General features: G+C 40.6%; 1 protein-coding gene across 2 annotated transcripts; it reads right to left on the reverse strand.

Moving 5' to 3' along the window:
- Nucleotides 1–599: 599 nt before the first annotated feature.
- Nucleotides 600–18,959, reverse strand: si:ch211-1i11.3 (mitogen-activated protein kinase kinase kinase 5). Of its 2 annotated transcripts, none has more exons than XM_034873894.1 (28): nt 18,489–18,959; nt 18,244–18,383; nt 17,043–17,230; nt 16,689–16,857; nt 15,793–15,899; nt 15,067–15,237; nt 14,385–14,497; nt 13,835–13,994; nt 13,575–13,725; nt 13,245–13,349; nt 12,868–12,917; nt 12,168–12,263; nt 11,324–11,408; nt 10,826–10,959; nt 10,194–10,321; nt 9,102–9,238; nt 8,882–8,987; nt 8,595–8,752; nt 7,400–7,598; nt 7,026–7,194; nt 6,596–6,761; nt 5,625–5,810; nt 5,424–5,529; nt 5,073–5,319; nt 4,670–4,782; nt 2,407–2,504; nt 2,219–2,295; nt 600–2,019 (listed from the first exon to the last, which is right to left on the reverse strand). In XM_034873894.1, exons 1-28 carry the CDS (start codon nt 18,823–18,825, stop codon nt 1,923–1,925), a joined length of 3,993 nt encoding a protein of 1,330 aa, XP_034729785.1. In that variant the 5' UTR covers nt 18,826–18,959; the 3' UTR covers nt 600–1,922. The 2 variants fall into 2 exon arrangements, 1 of the variants encoding a protein (XP_034729785.1); XR_004656960.1 differs by having other exon boundaries at nt 1,914–2,019; nt 2,407–2,484.
- Between the last annotated feature and the right edge of the window lie 286 nt (nt 18,960–19,245).

Raw genomic sequence — 19,245 nt, forward strand, 5'->3', positions numbered from 1 at the left:
TTGAACGTAGAACATATATAAAAATAATTTTTATTATCAATCACATAGACAGACTCGGTCACATAAAGCAAAAGAAATACGAAACACACCCTTTAAATTTACAGCCAGTTGTTAAGAACAAAATGATGAATAAGACATTAGTAATATATTTAGTAGGTGCCATGGCTTTCAGGAGCCAAGCCCAGTCTCTCAATTAGTTCACATCCCTGACAGAGCACTGGAGCTGACACACACTGACACACACTGACACACACTGACACACACACACACACACACACACACACACACACACACACACACACACACACACACACACACACACACACACACACACACACACACACACACACACACACACACACACACACACACACACACACACACACACACACACACACACACACACACCCTTATTTCACAAGCCTCTGTTGAGCATATCAAAGTAATGAACATCCTCTGATCTCGTACAGGACCACTGAGATTAGGCAACGATGACACACTGGAAAAAACAAATCAGATATGTGCCCGTCTTTCTGTGTGTGACATGTTTCCGCCAACAGCTCTTTCACCTAACGTTCTGATCCTGGCCTTCCCACACCTTCATTCTAATATTACTCCGGTCCAACTTATAAAGTCTAAACAGTTATCTTGTACCATGAAAAAGTGAGGATGAGACAATGATTTATCAGAGTAAAAAGTCTAAAACTCAAACAGCAAACCTACACAGAAGCACGGCTAGCAATAGAACACACGCATACCATAGACACAGACAGACATTCAAGCAAAGCCTGTGTCCCTGTTCCTAAGGAGACGTCAACAAAACAAATGAGGGAACATGTGCAGAATTTTAACGCTGTTCACCACCTTGTCACTTGTTCCAGCCTACGTCTCTCCCTAGAAAAGAAACGGCTTTGCTGCTTGCAGATAACAAGCCATTCTAAAAGATTTAAGGTTCCTGTTTATTATTTGAATGAGTTTTAACAGGATATACAGTACAAGTGATCTGTGTATTTACAAAGAATGCAAAGACATTCATCTTAAATACAATAGGCTTTTAATAACTTATATAAGTAAGATAAGTTTTCTGTAAAACACAATAAAACAGAGTCATCGGATGGCTCTATTAAAATATAGTTATCATGCTTGTTTGCAGGCACCTTAATGCTCTACTAAGCAGTATTTTTTAATGAACGCATAATTGTAGTCCCACTTGCCAAAGTCCTGACATAATGTTTTAAAATGCTCATATTTAGCTTTTTGGTTTTCCCCCCTTTCCTTTATTGTGTTATATATATCTTCTTTTGTCCACGTTACCGGTCCCGAAGTCCATCCCAAAAGCACTTACCATGTCCGACAGAACGATGGTAACTTTGTTACCCACGTTATAATGCTCGCCTAGCTGCTAGTGTGGCACGCCGTCATACTCTGCTTCTGACTGGCTTGTCGGGCTGACCTAGGTACTGCGCATGTGAGTCTCCAAACAAAGATGGAATAGATGTGAGATTCCTCACTCTAGCTAAAACGGAGAGCTCAACACACAGGGGGAAAAGAGGAGCTGCAGCAATATGCTGTACAACAAAAAATATGGTGTTTTCTGAAAGTTAAACCAGGTAAACCTATTCTGATATAACCTCTAAATACAATTATGAACCTGAAAATGATCATAACATGAGCATTTAAAAAAAAATGCTGGCAAGATCTGACTTCTAAGGGAAGATTTTTGCATTCTACTTTACATGCACTATAACTGGAAGAAGTGATAAGTATATTTTAAAGAAAATACATTCACAGTACAACACGGTAACCAAATATATATCCTGATACATCAGTTCTGTTATGTTCACCACTGCCTCACTTCCTCCAGATGACACAGGACCAGCCCGCCAATAAATCAGTCCTTTGATGTACAACATCAGCAGCCATTAAAGAAGAGTGTCCTCACTGTACTCATTGTGTGTGCTGAGCTGGGTCTTCCTGCGAGCTGCGATGGCTGCCCAGATTCGACACAGCATTCCACCTCTGAAACGGCAATTTTTCACTGATTAAAATACAGTGTTACAACCGAGCCATCTCAAACGCCACTGGGGCTTTTTTGATGAAACCCAAACTAACGAGGTAATGTGCATCTTTTCGACACCACCGTCTCTGACGGCGATTCCCATTTTTCACATTTCTGCATGGACGGATGGTGGGAGGATGATGTGCGGAGGCAGCTCACCTTATTCCACAGTACATCAAGTCATCTCTGGAGGCCATGTAGAAGAGACAGTCCAAGGTGAAAGCATGAGAGAGCAGCTAGAAAACAGGATCACACAGGTTTGGATTAACAGTGGATATATGAGTAATACCAGGCGGTTTCAAGAGTAAAAAAAACAAAGAAAAAGGCAGAGCTTAAGTTGAGTTTACCTTATTGATAGTGTCTTGGTCAACAGGGACAGACTCGAGCCAGCACACCAAAGCCTTCACATCTGGATTAGAGCCTTTCTGTGGAGTCACTCCTCTAACTATAATGTACAGAGATTACAACCATTCAGACATTGCACACATACTGTATCTCGCATTGTTAAAGATCACACAAGAAAAACATGTATCATGTTTCATGCAGACTGTATAATCATTATCCATGCTGCACAGTCAAGTTTGTGCACAAAAGTGGATGATTTGAGGGTCTACGCCTCAGACAGGAACCAGTCAGGCAGAAATGCAGAGCCTGAAGTTAAGGCGTGGTGGGGATTGACAGGTATTAAAAAACTGTAACAGGAATCACTGCGTGCAAAATGGGCTTGGTCTCTTGATGCAATACTAGTCGAGCTGCAGCTTGTGCTGTTAATCATCGGACTAATAGCCTGAGCTCTTACCAACTCCTAGATAATAACTTATCAACCTGTATTGAAAATCCTCAATTGTAATTTGGTATATTTTCTTTGTGCTTTGGTGCGCAAGTTTTTTATTTTAACGTCAGTTACATTCAAGCCACTGCCAAATGAGTAATACAAAGCTAATTAAGACTATCAGCTCCCCAAAACTCTCTGGATTTCTCAGTGCGCCGACAGTGTTGTTGTCATTACATAGAACTCCTCATTGGGGAGACAGAAACTGCGCACTACCGCTTTAAAGCTTTAGTATGTAACTTTTTGATATTAATGAATGTCTGTTACATTCAAGCTATTGCCAAATGAGTTGCTACAAGGCTAATTAGGACTATCAGCTCCACACAACGCTCTATATTTCTTAGTATGACAATGTTCACAAGATTTTGGTATCCGGTAACTTTTCTGCGCAGAAACTCGAGTGAAGATAATTAGCCTACCTCTTCTGCATGTTTATTTAATCCTTTGTGTTCTCCTTGGCTACTAGCAACTGCGTGGAGAGTAAGGGGACGGTGTGCGCAGACAGTTTTGTTGTCATAACTTTGAATTCCTCATCGGGGAGACAGAAACTACGCACTACAGCTTTGACCAAATATTACAATTAGGGGGAAACACAACATACAGACTTGCTTTACCTACATTTCAAGGTTTGATAAAGATGCATGACCCAGATCAAAGAGAATATGCAAATATTCTTGACTGTTTGTTTTAAGCTGCTTGGAGAACTGGATGGGTAGGTTTTGAATAACTAAATTCAAAGCAACTGGCAAAAAGAATACTTGAGAAGACTAATTGACAACCTTTGAAATGGAAATGGACTTAATTCATATAGCGCTTTTCTAGTCTTAACTACTACTCAAAGTGCTTTAACATAGTAGAGGACCATTTATCATTCACACACTGTGGCCAAGGCTGACGTTCGGCTGCCCTCGGCTCATCAGATAAACATTCACACACATTTACAATGCAACTGGGGGTTCAGGGTCTTACCCAAGGACACTTTACCATGGGACTGCAGGGCCAAGAATCAAACCCCCAACCTTCCAATTGGCAGGCAAATCTATCAGATTTTTAAGCCTATTTTAATACCCATTATATACATTGTAAATGATATGTTTTATGGTTTAAACACACAATGTACATATCATCAGCATAATTTTCATATCGTCTAAATTGTATGTTGTGCTGTGTTTAGCTGCATGTGTGTCTAACTTCCTGAAAATTGTTGTAACTGTGTGAGGAAATTAAAAGTCAAATTCATTATATGTGTACAGATAACTTGGCCAGTATGCTGATTTTGATGCAATTTATGATATTGAGTAGGTGTATTAGAAAATTGCAGTCTTTCTTTAGTACACAATTCCCTATTTCTGTTCACTGTCCAGCCTTTCCTTGCTGAACTAAAGTGGAGAAAAAGAATACGTCCCGAAAACACCAGCAAAACACAAAATGAAGGTGATGACTTGATTTGGCTAATTCAGACTGTTCATGCCTCAGCTTAGCGTTGGCTAAACTTAAGAACATGTTTTAACACCGAAAGGACAATGAACTACCGCCTCTCCTTGATCTATTACTCTCTCAACATTCACATGACATGCGAGTATTGTAATGATTAAACTGGCATCTTTTTATTTAATAAAATGTATCTAAAAACTAAAGTATCTGAATTGTGCTCCAAAAAACTAAACATTCTAACACTTACAATCAAATTTAATTGGCAGCAATACCAGATCTACAGGGAAGTAGCAAATTCTTCAAGAACGTAGCAAACTGTGTGTTTTAAAAATAAAATAAATTACCTTCAGTGACTGCTGCTTTCCTCAATGCATCAATCTCTTCCTGTTTCTTCTGGACAGAGTTCATCAGTAGCACCTGATACTCTCGTTCCTTCTCAACTAGCTGACTCAGCAGTCTTAAAACACAAACAGCCATCATCAATCAGCAGAAAGCAGTGCAACTCCAAAAAAAATATATATATATATATATATATATATATATATATATATACATATGGTATTAATCACTGTGTATGGCCTAATAAAAGATGCCAGGCGTTTGTATTTTTTTCCACAGCAAAAACATTTAATTTACAATCCAAATGTTTAGGTAGCCTTGAAAAGTGAACACTTTACAAACATGACAATCTTTAGCATGCGTCTTGAACAGAAAAGCTTCATGATAAAGAATTAAACTAAATGCTACCTTCTGGTGTTTCCTCGTAGGTCTCTCAGTTGCTCACTGAGGGGGCAGTTGCTGTTGAGGAAGAGCTCTGTAGGGGAGTTGGGGCTTGCTGTTGGCAGGGTCTTGCATAAGGATGCCGACTGCGCCGTGTCTGCTGGCGCAAACACCTGGTCAGGGACAATAACTACAGGAGTGTCTGGGTCATCACACTGCTCATCAGGAGTGTTGTCCTCAGTCTCAAATGAGGACTGCAGCTGGAGTTTCAGTGCTGAGGAGAGGGAGTGGTTGGCAGGAACGGAAGAAACATGGAAAATTTACAAAATATAAAACAACATTAAACATATACTTATACCGTATAAGATGAGGCGCTACCTGGTAAGAGCACAGTGATGGCGTCCTGCACTGCCTGTCTCAGCAGATTGTCCAAAGCAAACATCCAGTGAGGTTTCACTTGCTGTTGCCTCAACACCTTCTTTACCTACAGACAGAGCATATAGTTAGGCATGATTCATGATTGAAATCTTACCAAGCCTTTTAGCTGAAACAGTGTGTGTTGACTCTGAAGTAACCTACTGCATCTTGGAAGCTAAACAGCACCACCTGCAGGCTGTTCAGTGAAACTGCGTCAGCGAGCAGTGAGGTTCGAAGTTCCTTCAAGCTCCTTGTCAGCTGCCTTCTGTCTGGGGAGCGGATGTTGTCTCGCAGGCAGCTAATGAGCATGGTGATGTGGTCGGCAGTTATGGATGATCCCTCGCCATGCTTTAAAAAGAGAAGCTCGATAAAAGGAGGATACAGGACTTCAATCTCACCATGGACAAAAACTGTTTGAAGCCCACCGCTACGGCACAAGGCTGCGGTCCATTTAGATCAAAACCTAACGCCTCCCCAACAAGGCCCCACACTTCCACAGACACTGACTATAATTTTTTTGGTCCGGGGGAAAATGCTTCTATGCATTAGACATAACAGCTTTTAAGTGGAGAACAAATGCCAAACCCAGTGTAAAATAATATGGCAGAAATGCCCTTAGGCTCAAGATTATTAACACATGAGCCAGCTTTAATATTAACTTAACACTCACAGCAGACACAAATGCAATGAGGCTGTTGTATCATACAGAGGTTCATATTTGGAAGTGTTGGCAGTGTCTACAATGCAACAACACTTGGACATTTTGTGTAATACCAAACTACAAGGGTGTAAATTGTTATTTTAAAATAATGTCTTTGCCTATTAGTTTAGACTTTACAGATACTGATAAACCTCATCTGTGAAATATAATAACCATTTAGTGGACCAATAGTCTGTCTAAATCAAGAATTGTTCTGCTATTTGTATTATGAATCTGTCACTGGAGTTTGTTTATTTAAAATGTTTTTACCTAAATTCAAAAGCCTAGCAAGACACAGGGGCTGCAAAATAGCTTTAGTTAGATGTCCTACACTTCAGAGAAAAATTGTATGTGGTGTAAATGTAGGAAGCCATGCAGGGGATACATATATTTCATGTTTTGACCTGTGTTATTGTGACTGTTCTTCACCCACCTGAGGCACAGATTCCTGTATATTAGAGACGACATGGCTGATGTAGTCAGTAAGGACTCGGTGCAGTGTGGCTCTCCTTTCACTGTCCTTTCTCAGCATAAAAAGACCAACGTTCTCATCTGTTGAGGCTGGACTGCTCATGTCTGATGAAAAGTCCTCTGGAATTCTGAACAGTAGGTGGAAATAAAAAAAATAATAAGAAAGGGTGGTACGGACATCAATAATTTATAGTTATAGTGTATAGTAATACATAGTTAACTGTAAACTGTGACATTTGATACAGTGGCATTTAACCTTTTTAACAACACAGGATGTCGCCTGACAAGACAATCTGACTGAAACCTCAATGTGGTTTGCCATCCTGTACAACCCTGGCTGATGCAGACATTGTTAAGATTTTAATCTTCTGTTGAGTAATAATCTAACTCACGACAAAAGGCTGCTGGTGCTGGGTGGGCTCTCAGAGATTTCATCTGCTATGAGGGTGGATTTTCGCTGCCGGAAGTCCAAGGAACAGGACAGGTCGATTGAAACCGGGTATGAATCAGTGTCCTCCACAAGGATGGAGATGGGTACAGACAGGCTGCGTTGGTAGTCAGCTGCAAAACCTGGCAACATTGTTGTTAGATATGAGTGAGCGTTCAAAATCTCTGACATTACAAGGTTTCATAACACTTACCATACACACGTCATATATAGCATGTGCAATAACAACAGTTCTAAAAAAGAAAGACTACAAGAAAAACAGAAACGTGCTATGAGAAAGAAGAGCAGTATGTGATTAGAAGTGTTATGAAGCTGTACCAGAAGACGTGTCCTTAGGTTTGGATTCTTGCGGAGGCCTGGCCTTCTTCTTGGGGGACGACATGAGGAAGCTTGCCTTTAGCAGCTCTGTGGCTGTGGCTCTGTCATCGGGGTCCGGCACAAAACAGTTCATGATGAAGCCCTTTGCCTTGTTGGACATGCACTCTGGAACCTTGGGGTGGATCTTAAACATGCCCACCTTGATGGGATTGTTGAAAAGGAAATTGTTTAGTTCATTAAAACAACTTTACTTTGAGATTGTGTGTTAAGAGAAAAGATGAAAGTTGCTTATATTTGTTCATATATTTGTTTCCGACTTTTTTATAGCGCTCTCATCAACATTCAATTGTAGTTATGTTTTTGGAAACTCAGATGTTAACGAAAGCGCTAATATGGCCTTCTTGGCACTGGATAACATGGAAGTGCCTAAAAACCAAACCAATGTGTGTTGGATATTAAATGAGAGAAAGACCGGCAACCATAATCACACCTGAATTACGGAACGTTCTCATCGCTACCATCCATTTTTGTATGACAGAGACCTGATTTTAGGCTTTTAATTCAAAGCACTACTGTAGTAGCCTGGAAATCCAGACCCTATTGAGAAATGAAAGTTGCCCATCTGGAGGGGCGGAACCAAGCGTGCATTTGAAAATCTCACTGCACCCACTTGGATAACACTACGACCAATCACAACAACACACGGGGTGACCCCATACCAGCGGAGCTAACTGGTAGATTGAACTGTCGTCATCTGTTTAGCTCTCCTCTGGCCCACCTATATTAGATACACCGATGTGATTGGTGCAGCTCGGCTACAAGGGTACAGTTAACGAGCAGCATTACCTGAGGCCAGAGTAAATTCAAACTGTGCTCTCGCGAGAACTCTGGATTTCAAGGCTACTACAGTAATGCTTGTGACACAGGTCATGGTGATGCTTTCAAAATTTTTGAACATTTCAAATTTGGACTAGATTGCAATAGACGAAAAGTTGCCTCTCTGGCTCTCCCTCGCTGCCAAGTACGGCCTCTTTAAGATATTTCAGTCCAAACCCATGAAGAGAGACTTTTATGATTTTTACTCAAAGCCAAACTATAACGTAGAACTAACCCTTTATTTTTATTTTTTAAACAAGAACTCCACAATTTGCACGTATTAACATCGACCTAAAATACAACTAAACCCCTTATTTACCTTAAACATGGCTGCCTGAGGACTTCCCAGCTCATGGAATGGTGGTTTGCCAGTTGCCATTTCTATAATAGTGCACCCAAGGGACCAGATATCAGCCGGTTTCCCATAACCCCGGGGCCCTTGGTCGATAATCTCTGGGGCCATGTACTGAAGAGTTCCTATCGAAAATAATTATAAGAGTAAAATCCGTTAACAAGGTTTCATTAGAATTGAGTTAAATCTGTAAATGTATCAAAGTGTGTGAAATGAGACAGTCATTAAAGGTTGGAAAATACACAGCATCTTACCAGTGAAGGTCTCAGTGCAGGGGTTGATTCCTGCCAATCGTTTGGAGGTTCCAAAGTCAGAGATCTTCAACACTCCACTGTAGGTGTTGACCAATACATTGTCACCCTGCAGTAAAGGTACATGATCCACAGTGAGATGTTTTACAAAACAACAAATTACCCTAGAAAGCTTGATCATTATTTGCCATTTGCCGACGGAATCCCAGGGTGCTCCGCTCACCTTAATGTCTCTGTGGACTATCTGATTGTCATGAAGGTAGTTGAGCCCCTCGAGGATCTGCTTGGTGTAGAAGATGATGGTGGCTTCGTTGTCTTTCAGGGGACCCCATTTGGAGCGCAGGAGAGATGATAAACTTCCTGCAAGCAGTGGATGTCAAATGATATGAGCAGATTTTATTTTTCACTTCAAATTCTCATTTTTAAGGTCAGAATCCTGCTGTGAAAATCTTATTTCTCACATTTCCATGAAGGCAGAGATGAGAAGAAAACATAATTTCTACTGTTTGTGTCACATTGGAAAATACAATTTTCGGTATTTCTTCTATTAAACCAAGCTATGAAGTGGAATTGTTCCCATAGCTTCAGATGTTTTTCCAACAACAATGCCATTGTCCACAGAGATTTTTTTTCGATGAGCAGGATGTTGGAACCACCCACTTTCTTGAAACTGTAAAACTGGCCTCCAGTATGTTACACAACCACACTTCCACTGTGAAATCTGAACACAAGACAGACTCTCACTTCCTTGATACTTAATAAAGGCATCACACAGTAACTAGAAAAATGCAGAGTTGAAAGCAGGAGCATGCCTTCCTTATATTGGCACTACCAAGGACCCATTGCCTCACTTCTTCGTAAGTCTATGTTCATTCCAGTGAAAGTTTCAGAAACATCTGTTAACACTATTGTGCCAATGCATAACTATTTTTGTTTGTAGATTCCAATGAGTGCAACAATGATGTATTAGCCAAAATCTCTGCGTGAAATCAAAGTGAACAGGCATCAGCAATTGTATGAGCAGATGTGAATGCATAAATAAATCAGAACTGAAGAAAAGTATCACACTGTATTTTTGTTTTATGATTGAATGTATGCAACAACTAATTTTTGACATCCTCAGGCAATTTCATGTTTTCAAGTTTTTAAGTTTTATTCTCCATGGGGATTTTGATTTTCAGGTTTTTGATCTGTGAAAAACAGAGTTTTTAATACCTTATTATATGTTATAAGGGTGTCATGTGTGTATTGACAGTTACCCTCTACTGCTCTTTGAAGCTAAAAGTATTAGAAGTTCCAGTTTTAGGAATCCTACCTCCAGGTACTTCCTCCATGAAGATCTTGATGAAACCGTTCTCACTGACTGAGCCCAAGTACTGGACAATATTTCTGTGTTTTAGCCTCTTGTGCAGAGCTATCTCCTCATGGAGGGGCTGGGAGTACCTGGGAGACAGACAGAGGACCAAAAGTGTGACTGCAAAGTTTTCGTAATTTCACAATGTCAACAATGCAATACATATGATAAATATGATAGTTTGTTGTTTTAAAATATTTGGAAACCGTCAGCTTTATAAAAGAGATAAACACTGTAACGTGTCTTGGACACAATAACGTTTGACTAATGCTTAAAAAATAATTTAAATAAATTAAAAGGGAATTTTTGAGAGAATCCTTAATTTCCACATAACTCTGCAGTGTGGGCCTAAACTCTTCGTGCAAATTATAGAATAGCAAACAAGAAATTAAAGTCTAAACACTCATCAATCATCTCCTAGATTCCCAGAGAGCACTGGGGATCCAGAGCATGCCAGTGTGTGTTATCTCTCTCAAATCCCTTCCCATTTAGGGTATTATGGGCGGGAAAAACATTTTAATGAGAAACTGTGCAGTTTAGTGTCTCCCAGTAAGGGATGACTCTGAAGGAAAAACAGTGCTAGTTTCTCATACATGCTGTCCCTCTCAGGGATTTCCTTGATGGCGATGCGAACTTGGTTGCTCAGGTCCCTCCCAGCGTACACCACACCGTACGTCCCTTTACCCAAAATCACTTTGTCGCCATTCTCATTGGTCTCACAGATGTACTGTAGGACGAAACGAAGACAGCATAAATCAGAATGCAGTGACTGAATGCAGGAGCATTAGAAAAATTGTGAGGAATTTCACAGAGAGAAGTGTGAACTTTGAAAGCACTTCTGACATGATAACAGAGTCAACAAAGTGAGGAATTCTAAGAAAAAATATAAAAAGGGAATATGAATGTATTTATTGCTTTGTACAAACAGATGCCAACACATACCTTGCCAAATTACAGGGAAATATTACTGTTTATAATGTTTCTGTGGTTGAAAATTTGATTTTCACCCAGCAACTGCAGTTGTTTTCTACTTGTTGAAGACCTAAAATAGAGCACACTCTGCGTCAGAGGAATGGAGGACTGTGACTGACCTCTAGTACTCCCTCAGCTTCAGGGTTCAAGTCCTGAGAGGGGTGTTCAGACTCCTGAAGCAGAGAGTTTACCAGCTCGCAGAAACTAGAGAGAGAACACAGAGAGGAGACAATGTAATGAGAATATGCTCTTAATAGAGCATTTGGTTTAATTTTTTTCTTTTGTGACTTTCCATTAAAGTAGGGAGAATACCAACAACATCAGGCAGGCTTGCCAAATAATGTGCCCATAAAAAGGCAAACAAGCAGTATGTGACGTCACCTTTGCAAATACAATTAAGTTCATTGTGGAGCTTTTGACCATGGTTTTCCGGGGAGTGAAATGCTTAGACATCAAGGATACACACAATGCGTATTGGTGTGAAACACTGAATTAAAACATAGCTTTTTGGAACCCGTGACCCAAAGCATTTCCAACAATATTTTCCACCTTTATTATTATTTTAAGGTGGCATCAGACGTTTCAGCAGTGGGTCTCTCAAAACTGAACATATCTGCAGTGACAGAGACTGCAAGATGTTAGAAGGAAATATAATCTTTTTGTGGTTTGGGTCCAGTGAGCCACTTAAGTCAGAGTAAAAAAATATGTCCTAGAGGACAATAAAGAGAACTCCAGTGTAGTTACATTACAATCATTTATTCAGCGCACCTACTAGACTAAGTCTGCGCACCTAGTTCGCCTAGTTTACGGTCCTCTGAATATCTTTCTGCACCCTGTTAGGATGGTTTGTTTGTTTCTCACTAGCCAGTCAGGCCGGTTAATGAGAAAGTCATTTACACTGTTTCACACACACACACACAAACTCTGCCCCGCTGTGTCCATTCCAGTTTATTAATCACTCACCCTTTACAGTGGAGCTCAGAGGGGAAGCAGAGCTGGAAGTCATCTGAATTGTAGTGGACATACAGAAAGCAGCTCCGCTCATCAATCTTTGAAGCACTTCAGAGGGAAAAAAAAGAAAATCAATAACTATTCAAAATGTCATAATCCTTTATTTCTTTGTTTGAAAATGCATGGTAGTGTCAACAACTGTGGGCAAAGACATTTCTGCTGAACAAAGGTTTAAAACAGATTGAAACTAATGAGTCCTTTTCTGTTCTGGGGAACCAACGGCTAATGTTTGCATTGCAAAGGGTATCAGCTTAAAGTAAACAAACAGGAGGAAAATTAGCTAATTCAGATGAGAAAGGCCCTCCAACAGAGAAGAAAAAGGGTATTTTTGCTTTCTTTTCTACCAAACATATTACAATGCGATAAAGTTGTTTGTTTACTGTTCTTTTCGTTTTGGATATTTGCTGAAAATTGCCCCCAAGTTACAAAGTGGAAAACAAGACAAGGCTAAAGTACACACAGATCAGTATGCAGAGAGAAATCAACAAAAAGCCTACAAAGAAAAAAAAGCCTGAAACAACATTGACAGGACAAAAATACGATCAACAGCCAAGGTTTCCCAGACGACCAGTATGTTTTGGGTCCTCTGGCTTAAACACAACCAGAACTCAGATATTTGAGAGATGTTACCACATGCTGTACTCCACTTTACCTCACTCCCCGAATTTCAGAGGCCGGGAAAGTCCACTGGTGTAAGCCTTTCTGTAGAATCAGGATCAAGTTAAAACATGGGATAATGACAGTTTAGATACTGATACATGGTACTTTACACATGCCATAGCAGCAGGGAAACAGTCCTGAGGTATGTAGTAAGTCTTACACACAGTGACGCTAAATGCACACACCCACACACATCTGATTAAACATTCACTGAACCATAAATCAGTGTGAGAAAAGTTGGTTCTTCCTTTCATTATGTCATTTTTTAGTAACCGTGTTCAGGTAAGAAGGTGAGGCTGGGAGTGTGGGTGAGGGAGTGTGGGGGGGAACACACACACACACACACACACACACACAGAGTGTACATACCTTTAAGGGTGCGACGTGTTCCAACTGGACAGTGCAACTTTCATCCTCCTCGCTCACACACACAATAGCTGGTTGGAGGACTTTGCTGGGCTCCACAATGAGCACCTGAAAGGCAGATAATTCAAATTATATGACAGCTACATGAATTTAATTTATCTGTAATAGGGGGGGTCAAAACCGCCACGCTATCTCCATTATTTCGTGCCCATATCCCTCTGTATTACAGCAGTGTGTGTTAGCCTTAAGATTAAAATGGAAAAAGCTGGGTTGCGGAGTTTATAGTTATGGTTACTGTACTGTACTGTTCAAAGATTATTAGTGCCGTCTTACTGGGCAACGGCCTGTGGAGTCACTGGGTCTACAGGTCTGCAAAAGCAGTTCCATCCAGAAGTCCACGGTGTCCTGTGTAGGAGATTTCACCTCAGGTAGCTTGGCAAATTGACGGTACAGGATGTACGTCTCCATAATGGATGCCACATACCTGAAAGAAACATTAAACTCATCAATCTACATTAAGTGAGATTTCTAATTATTTTAACTAATCTAATACGCTATTCTGATTCTACTAATCAAGAACTTCTAAGTCTCACCAGATAGGGGCCTTTAGCTTGTAGAGTTTATCAGAGGCCATGATGACTTTCCTATGTTCGTTTGCAAGGATGTTTGCTCCGAGGTAAAAGCCAACATCCCAGTAGTCCTTCATCTTCTCCAAACTGCCCTTTCTACCGAGCAGGGTGCTAATAGTCACACCTGAACATCAACATGATAACAGAATGCAAAACAATGAATTAACAAATGTTATATATTTCCAAACTAACAGGCTCATATGTGCATCCGCAGACAATGGCCCTGGGCAAAACTATAAGCTCAGTCCTCCCCCAGGGGGGAGTTTATTTAAAGTCATGACAGAAAACTTTAATTGGTTTTCTGGATAGTGCATTGTGTCTTAAATTTTTTTCAAATGCATCCAGAATTGTGGCCTAACAAATTTAAATGAGGGGTTGTATCATAGCAAAGCCTAAGGTTTATACCCCAACAACAAAAGTGTAGTGCATAAGTTATGACACAATGAATATGTAAACCATGAAAGAAATTTGTCATTGATTCTCTCTGTAATAGAAAGCAGAAAGCATTAAGCACCTATTTTGCGCAGCTCAATAGAAGTGTCAAATTCATGGCCAGCTGCCATCAAAAGAACCACGTTGTTGATGCCCGAGTGAAGAGTTGGCTCCTGCTCAAAAGCTTTTCCATACCTGACGGATAATATGAAAAGAGCACTGAGGGATTATACTAGAACACTGACAGATAACGGACATCAGTAACATCAGAACAATAATGCAACATAAACTGCAAACACAAACGAGTGGCAACAATTTAAAAAATCCATAGCGCTGTGGAGGTGGGTTGGAAAAAACAACAGAGCCTCAGCAAAAAAGACTTGGGAAATAACTTGTTTTGGTGGAACATGTGTACGTTCAAAGGTTGTTTTAGTATTTGCAACAAAATAAACTCAGATTGGACAGATAGCTAGCTGTCTGGCTTTACCCTGCAGAGTTCTGAGGACTGTGGTTAACTGCTCCACCAGAGCACAAAATGGCAACACAAAGAGAGCAGAAGGTAGTGGACATCCTGCTGAAATAAAAGACAGCCAGTGGAATTTCCGGCGGCACCGGAGCAATCCCGGAAGTGGAACATTGTGGACATAGATTATTTCTGCAGTGATAAACTGTAGTCTAAGTACAAAGGGCAGACAAATGCCATTGTTCTCATTAGGTGTTAACCAGTGTGTAAGACTAGACCCAAAAACACAAAATGGTTGTACCAGTAGCAAGACTGTTCTCTGCTGCGCTGATCAGTGAACCCAGAGCTCATGAACATGTCTTTGTAGATCCGTCCACACAGGCAGTAGACGTCTGACGCCACTTTGTCCCCCGACTCCACAATAGGCAGAATTGCATCCAAAGCCTTAGCGCGATCTCCAGGGTGATTCCTCCTGGTATGAGAAGATCATTTCAGCAGTTATGAGCTTTAACAAACCCATTATATCTTGTATACATGCAAGGCCAATGAACGCCACAGGCACAAAAACACTAAGCTGAAACCAGAGAAGAGAACAATAGTTTCAAGCTAAAGTGCGGAGTTTCTGTCGCCCTATGAGAAATTCTAAGTAATGGCAACAAAACTGTCAGCACGTCCACATGATACAAGCCCTCCGTGATCACCCATACGCCCCCACCCCTCCTCCACACAGTTGCTAGTAGACAAAGAGGACATGGAGGATTATATATATAAAAAAACATGGTTATTCTCTTCATTCGAGTTTCTGGACGCGAAACTCGCCGGACGACACAATCTTCTGAACATAGCCATACTGAGAAATACAGAGAGAGAGTTGTGTGGAGCTGATAGTCTTAAATAGAGTTGTAGCAACTTGGTAATGGCTTGAATGTAACAGACATTCAATTAATATCAAAAGGTCACGCACTAAAGTTTCAATTGTGTTCACTTGTAAATTAACACATTAATTCAGTAGGAGCTATTTGGGTACCTGTTTAGGGCAAATATGTAGTTAAACTTGATATTCTGATGTTTTGCTACCAGGCACATGGGCAGCTCGCTCAGAGTTTCCACCAGTTTGATTATGGCATCGTAGTCCTGAGAAAAGAGGATGCAGAATTACAATGTATTATTTACCATGCTTGCTTTAATAATTTATATCATTATAGCATGTTTAACTAGTATTGATTTAAACCTTAGTGGTTGTTTTTATTACTATCTACATACATATGAATAACTTGATATGCCATCTCATCTTGGGTTTTGGTTCATTGTGACTCTTGCAGGCTCCAACATCTGTTTGTTTAATGTTGTCAACAGAAATACTTTCATAATGAAAGAAAATGTTTTTTCATGTAACAAGTACATGTATTACTTTGCTCAACGATATAAGCAATGACAAAATGACTGCCCTGCAACCAATTTTTTAATTTGAAAAAGAATAAGAAGAAAGATAAATACACAAATAACCATTGGTAGTAGACCATGACCTTTTAGACGCTCCATGTCTAGATAGGGCGGGGCAATATATTGATATTATATGTCAACATCAATATATAGGGCTAGATATTGTCTTGAATCTTATCTTAATATACCAAATGTTGTCTTCCTGGTTTTAAGGCTACACTACAGTAAATGTAATTTTCTGCATTTATCAGACTAACTAGCTGTATATTGTTTCCGTTTACCCACTTAGTCATTGTCTCTACATTATTGATGATTATTTATCAAAACTTTTGTTGTGTAATTATTTTGTAAAAACACAAATAGTCAACTCTACAATATCACCATTCATAAATTGGTCCAAAATATCGTGATATTGGATTTTCGTTATATCGCCCAGCCCTATGTCTGGGCATTTAAACACATGCACACGTAAACACACACCTGAATGTCCCTGTAGGACAACAGCAGGTTCATGACTATGTCAGGTGTGAGCAGCTCCACGCTGTCCAGGCGTTTCTGGATATTGCTCAATTCCTCACTCAGGGCCTGGCCGCTGAACCTCTCCCGTGCCATACGAATCTCATGCCGGATTGACTCTCGGAAGTACTCACTGTAAGCACAAAGAGCAGAAAAGTCATAACATTTCACACTTTTACAATCTTACATAAATCCGCCACCATGGAGGAAGCTGTGAGTTACAGCATAAACAAATGCATGTGTACGTAATCTGAGATGCTAATGTTTTGGGCAAAGCACACAATGGTGGTGAAAGCCATGCAGTTGCAGATGCCTGACCTGGACTGAATTTGTACATTGTTCAGCAAATGCACCAGTGTCTCCACCAGCGGGGTCAGCAGAGGCTCCAGCTGGAAACTAGGCTGCATCAATTCGTTGATAGCAGTCATGATTGTCGCATCACAGGCAAACACTTTGCCCTGAGGTGACACCACGTAAGGGATGAACGTGTAACTTCCACACTGCTCCTGGAGGAGGACAATACATGCATCATACAACAGATAGAGTACAAATTGGGAGACGTTGCACATCCACAGAGAGCTGAGGCATCATTTGGCAGTTTTCTGTATTTTTGCTTTTAATGCTAAATGTTTAATTTCAGTTAAACTGTCTAATTTGCTGCTTATTTTTAAACCATTCATCTAATAGTCAAGAAAATAATCAGAAGATTTATCGATCATGAATACACTCATTAGTTGCGGCCCTGGCCAGATTAACATGCTGGGGGGGCCTGGGGCAAAAATCAATTGTGGACCCCTATTGACTCCATCATCTTACTCCCATTGACTATGGCACACACAGTGGAGTATACATCTACACGGAGCATCTTAATGTTATTTTGCATAGAGCCACGGAGAACAACCAGCAACTATATTCTGGAATAATTGAGTCCAAGGTTTGCTGTAAAATAATGAATGTCCCTAAACTAAATGTTGCCCCCTCTTTAAAAAGCCCTTCAAGTCCATTCTGTAGATTTGTGCTTTGGCCTTCTCGCTTCTGTCTGTGTGTGTGTGTGTGTGTGTGTGTTTGATCCCTTTTCTCTTGTCTCCCTATCAATGCGTCTTGTTTGTGTGTTTGTCTGTATGTCTTTTTTTGTGTCTCCCTCCTTCCTGTATTTCCTCTCTTTGTATTAGAGTGAGACATTTGATCTCAAGGAAGGATTGTGGAAAAGGTGCACTGTTCTTTCTTTGGTGTGTGTAGTGTACTTTTCTGTATGTTGTCATCTGGACCATTGATTTGCACTTTTGTTTGGCTCTTTTAATAAATAAATCATATGTGATCCAAAAAAGCCCCCAGATTTTTAATAATGCACGATGTTCGTCTTTATGTCACTTCTGATCCAATTTAAGTGGTGCATATCCTGCACCTTTTTTATTTTTCCAATTATCTGTCCTGGGGCAGATTATAATCAATGGCTGCAGCCCTAAATTATGCATAAAATTATTATAATAAAAAGTGGTATGTGTGGATCTTAAGTTACCTTGACAGCCTGTAGATCATTATCTTGCTTGTAACAGTAAAGAATTATGTTATTGGTCATGCTGAAACTTTCTCTCACTCCAAGGTGGTAGAAGAGCGAAGGCTGGCAGAAAGACTCACTCATCTCGACCACTGCTACATCTGTGTGGGAAAATTAGTAGGGCGGGTTAGTTTGCGTAATTGGCGTAGCTCTGCGTAAATGTGTCGTCCAAATTTCCCTACTACAGTCAGCATGTCTTCACTTGCCTGCATTGTAGAAACTATCCAGAATGTCCGTGGTGCCTAGGGATATTCTCTCGAATGAAATTGTTTTGAAAACGGCGTGTGCGTCCGCGCAGGCTTCCTTCAGACATTTCAGGGATAAGTTCTCCTCAGTTTGCGGTACTGTTGCGTCCTTGTTAACAATGTATGCCACGGATACAGGTCTGGTCCGACTTCGTGGAGAAACGACCTGTTTACCCGAGCAACTGGCGCTCAGCTCCATAGCCGAAGAGTCCTGCCACAAACTTCCAGCTGACACCCAAACTGGATCTTTCCTCTTATGCTCGCGCAGGCTCATTCGCCTGCGCTCCGAAGTGTACATTTTCTGTCTTATTCCGCAGCTGAAACCTAATGCATGTCCTTCGTAGTGACAACTTACATTAAAAACGCAACCGTACGGTTGCTTGTTTCTGTAATTCCCCAGGTGTGTCGCTGTCGCCGCCCCCGCTCACAGCACGTATATCCCCGTTCATTCCCGGTACTCCTCTCCCTTCGACCCGCCCTCCCCTTCTCTCCGCCCCGCCCGCTGACATTTTGAGACTGCAACTGTGTGCCACACATCCTCGACTCTCGCATGACCTCTGCTGTGGACAAAACTATTATTCATCTAAATTACATTTCTGAAAACGGACGGAGCGGTTGACGTTTGTGTCCCAACCTCATTACCAATCTGTTAATTCTAATTTATTTCTAATCTGTCTTTTAACATAGCTTAATAAATAAGCCTTAGTATTTGTATCCG

The sequence above is a fragment of the Etheostoma cragini genome, chromosome 6 (genome assembly GCF_013103735.1).
Source record: "Etheostoma cragini isolate CJK2018 chromosome 6, CSU_Ecrag_1.0, whole genome shotgun sequence".
NCBI classification, from domain to species: Eukaryota; Metazoa; Chordata; class Actinopteri; order Perciformes; family Percidae; genus Etheostoma; species Etheostoma cragini.

Excerpts from the sequence above, each read along its gene's own strand:
- si:ch211-1i11.3 (XM_034873894.1), bottom strand. The coding sequence starts at position 18,825 with ATGTACACTTCGGAGCGCAGGCGAATGAGCCTGCGCGAGCATAAGAGG. Across the intron at positions 13,350-13,574 it reads ACTCCACAGGCCGTTGCCCA|GTGCTCATTGTGGAGCCCAG; the intron begins GTAAGACGGCAC and ends TCTGCCTTTCAG. Across the intron at positions 7,599-8,594 it reads CTCAGGCAGCCATGTTTAAG|GTGGGCATGTTTAAGATCCA; the intron begins GTAAATAAGGGG and ends AATCCCATCAAG.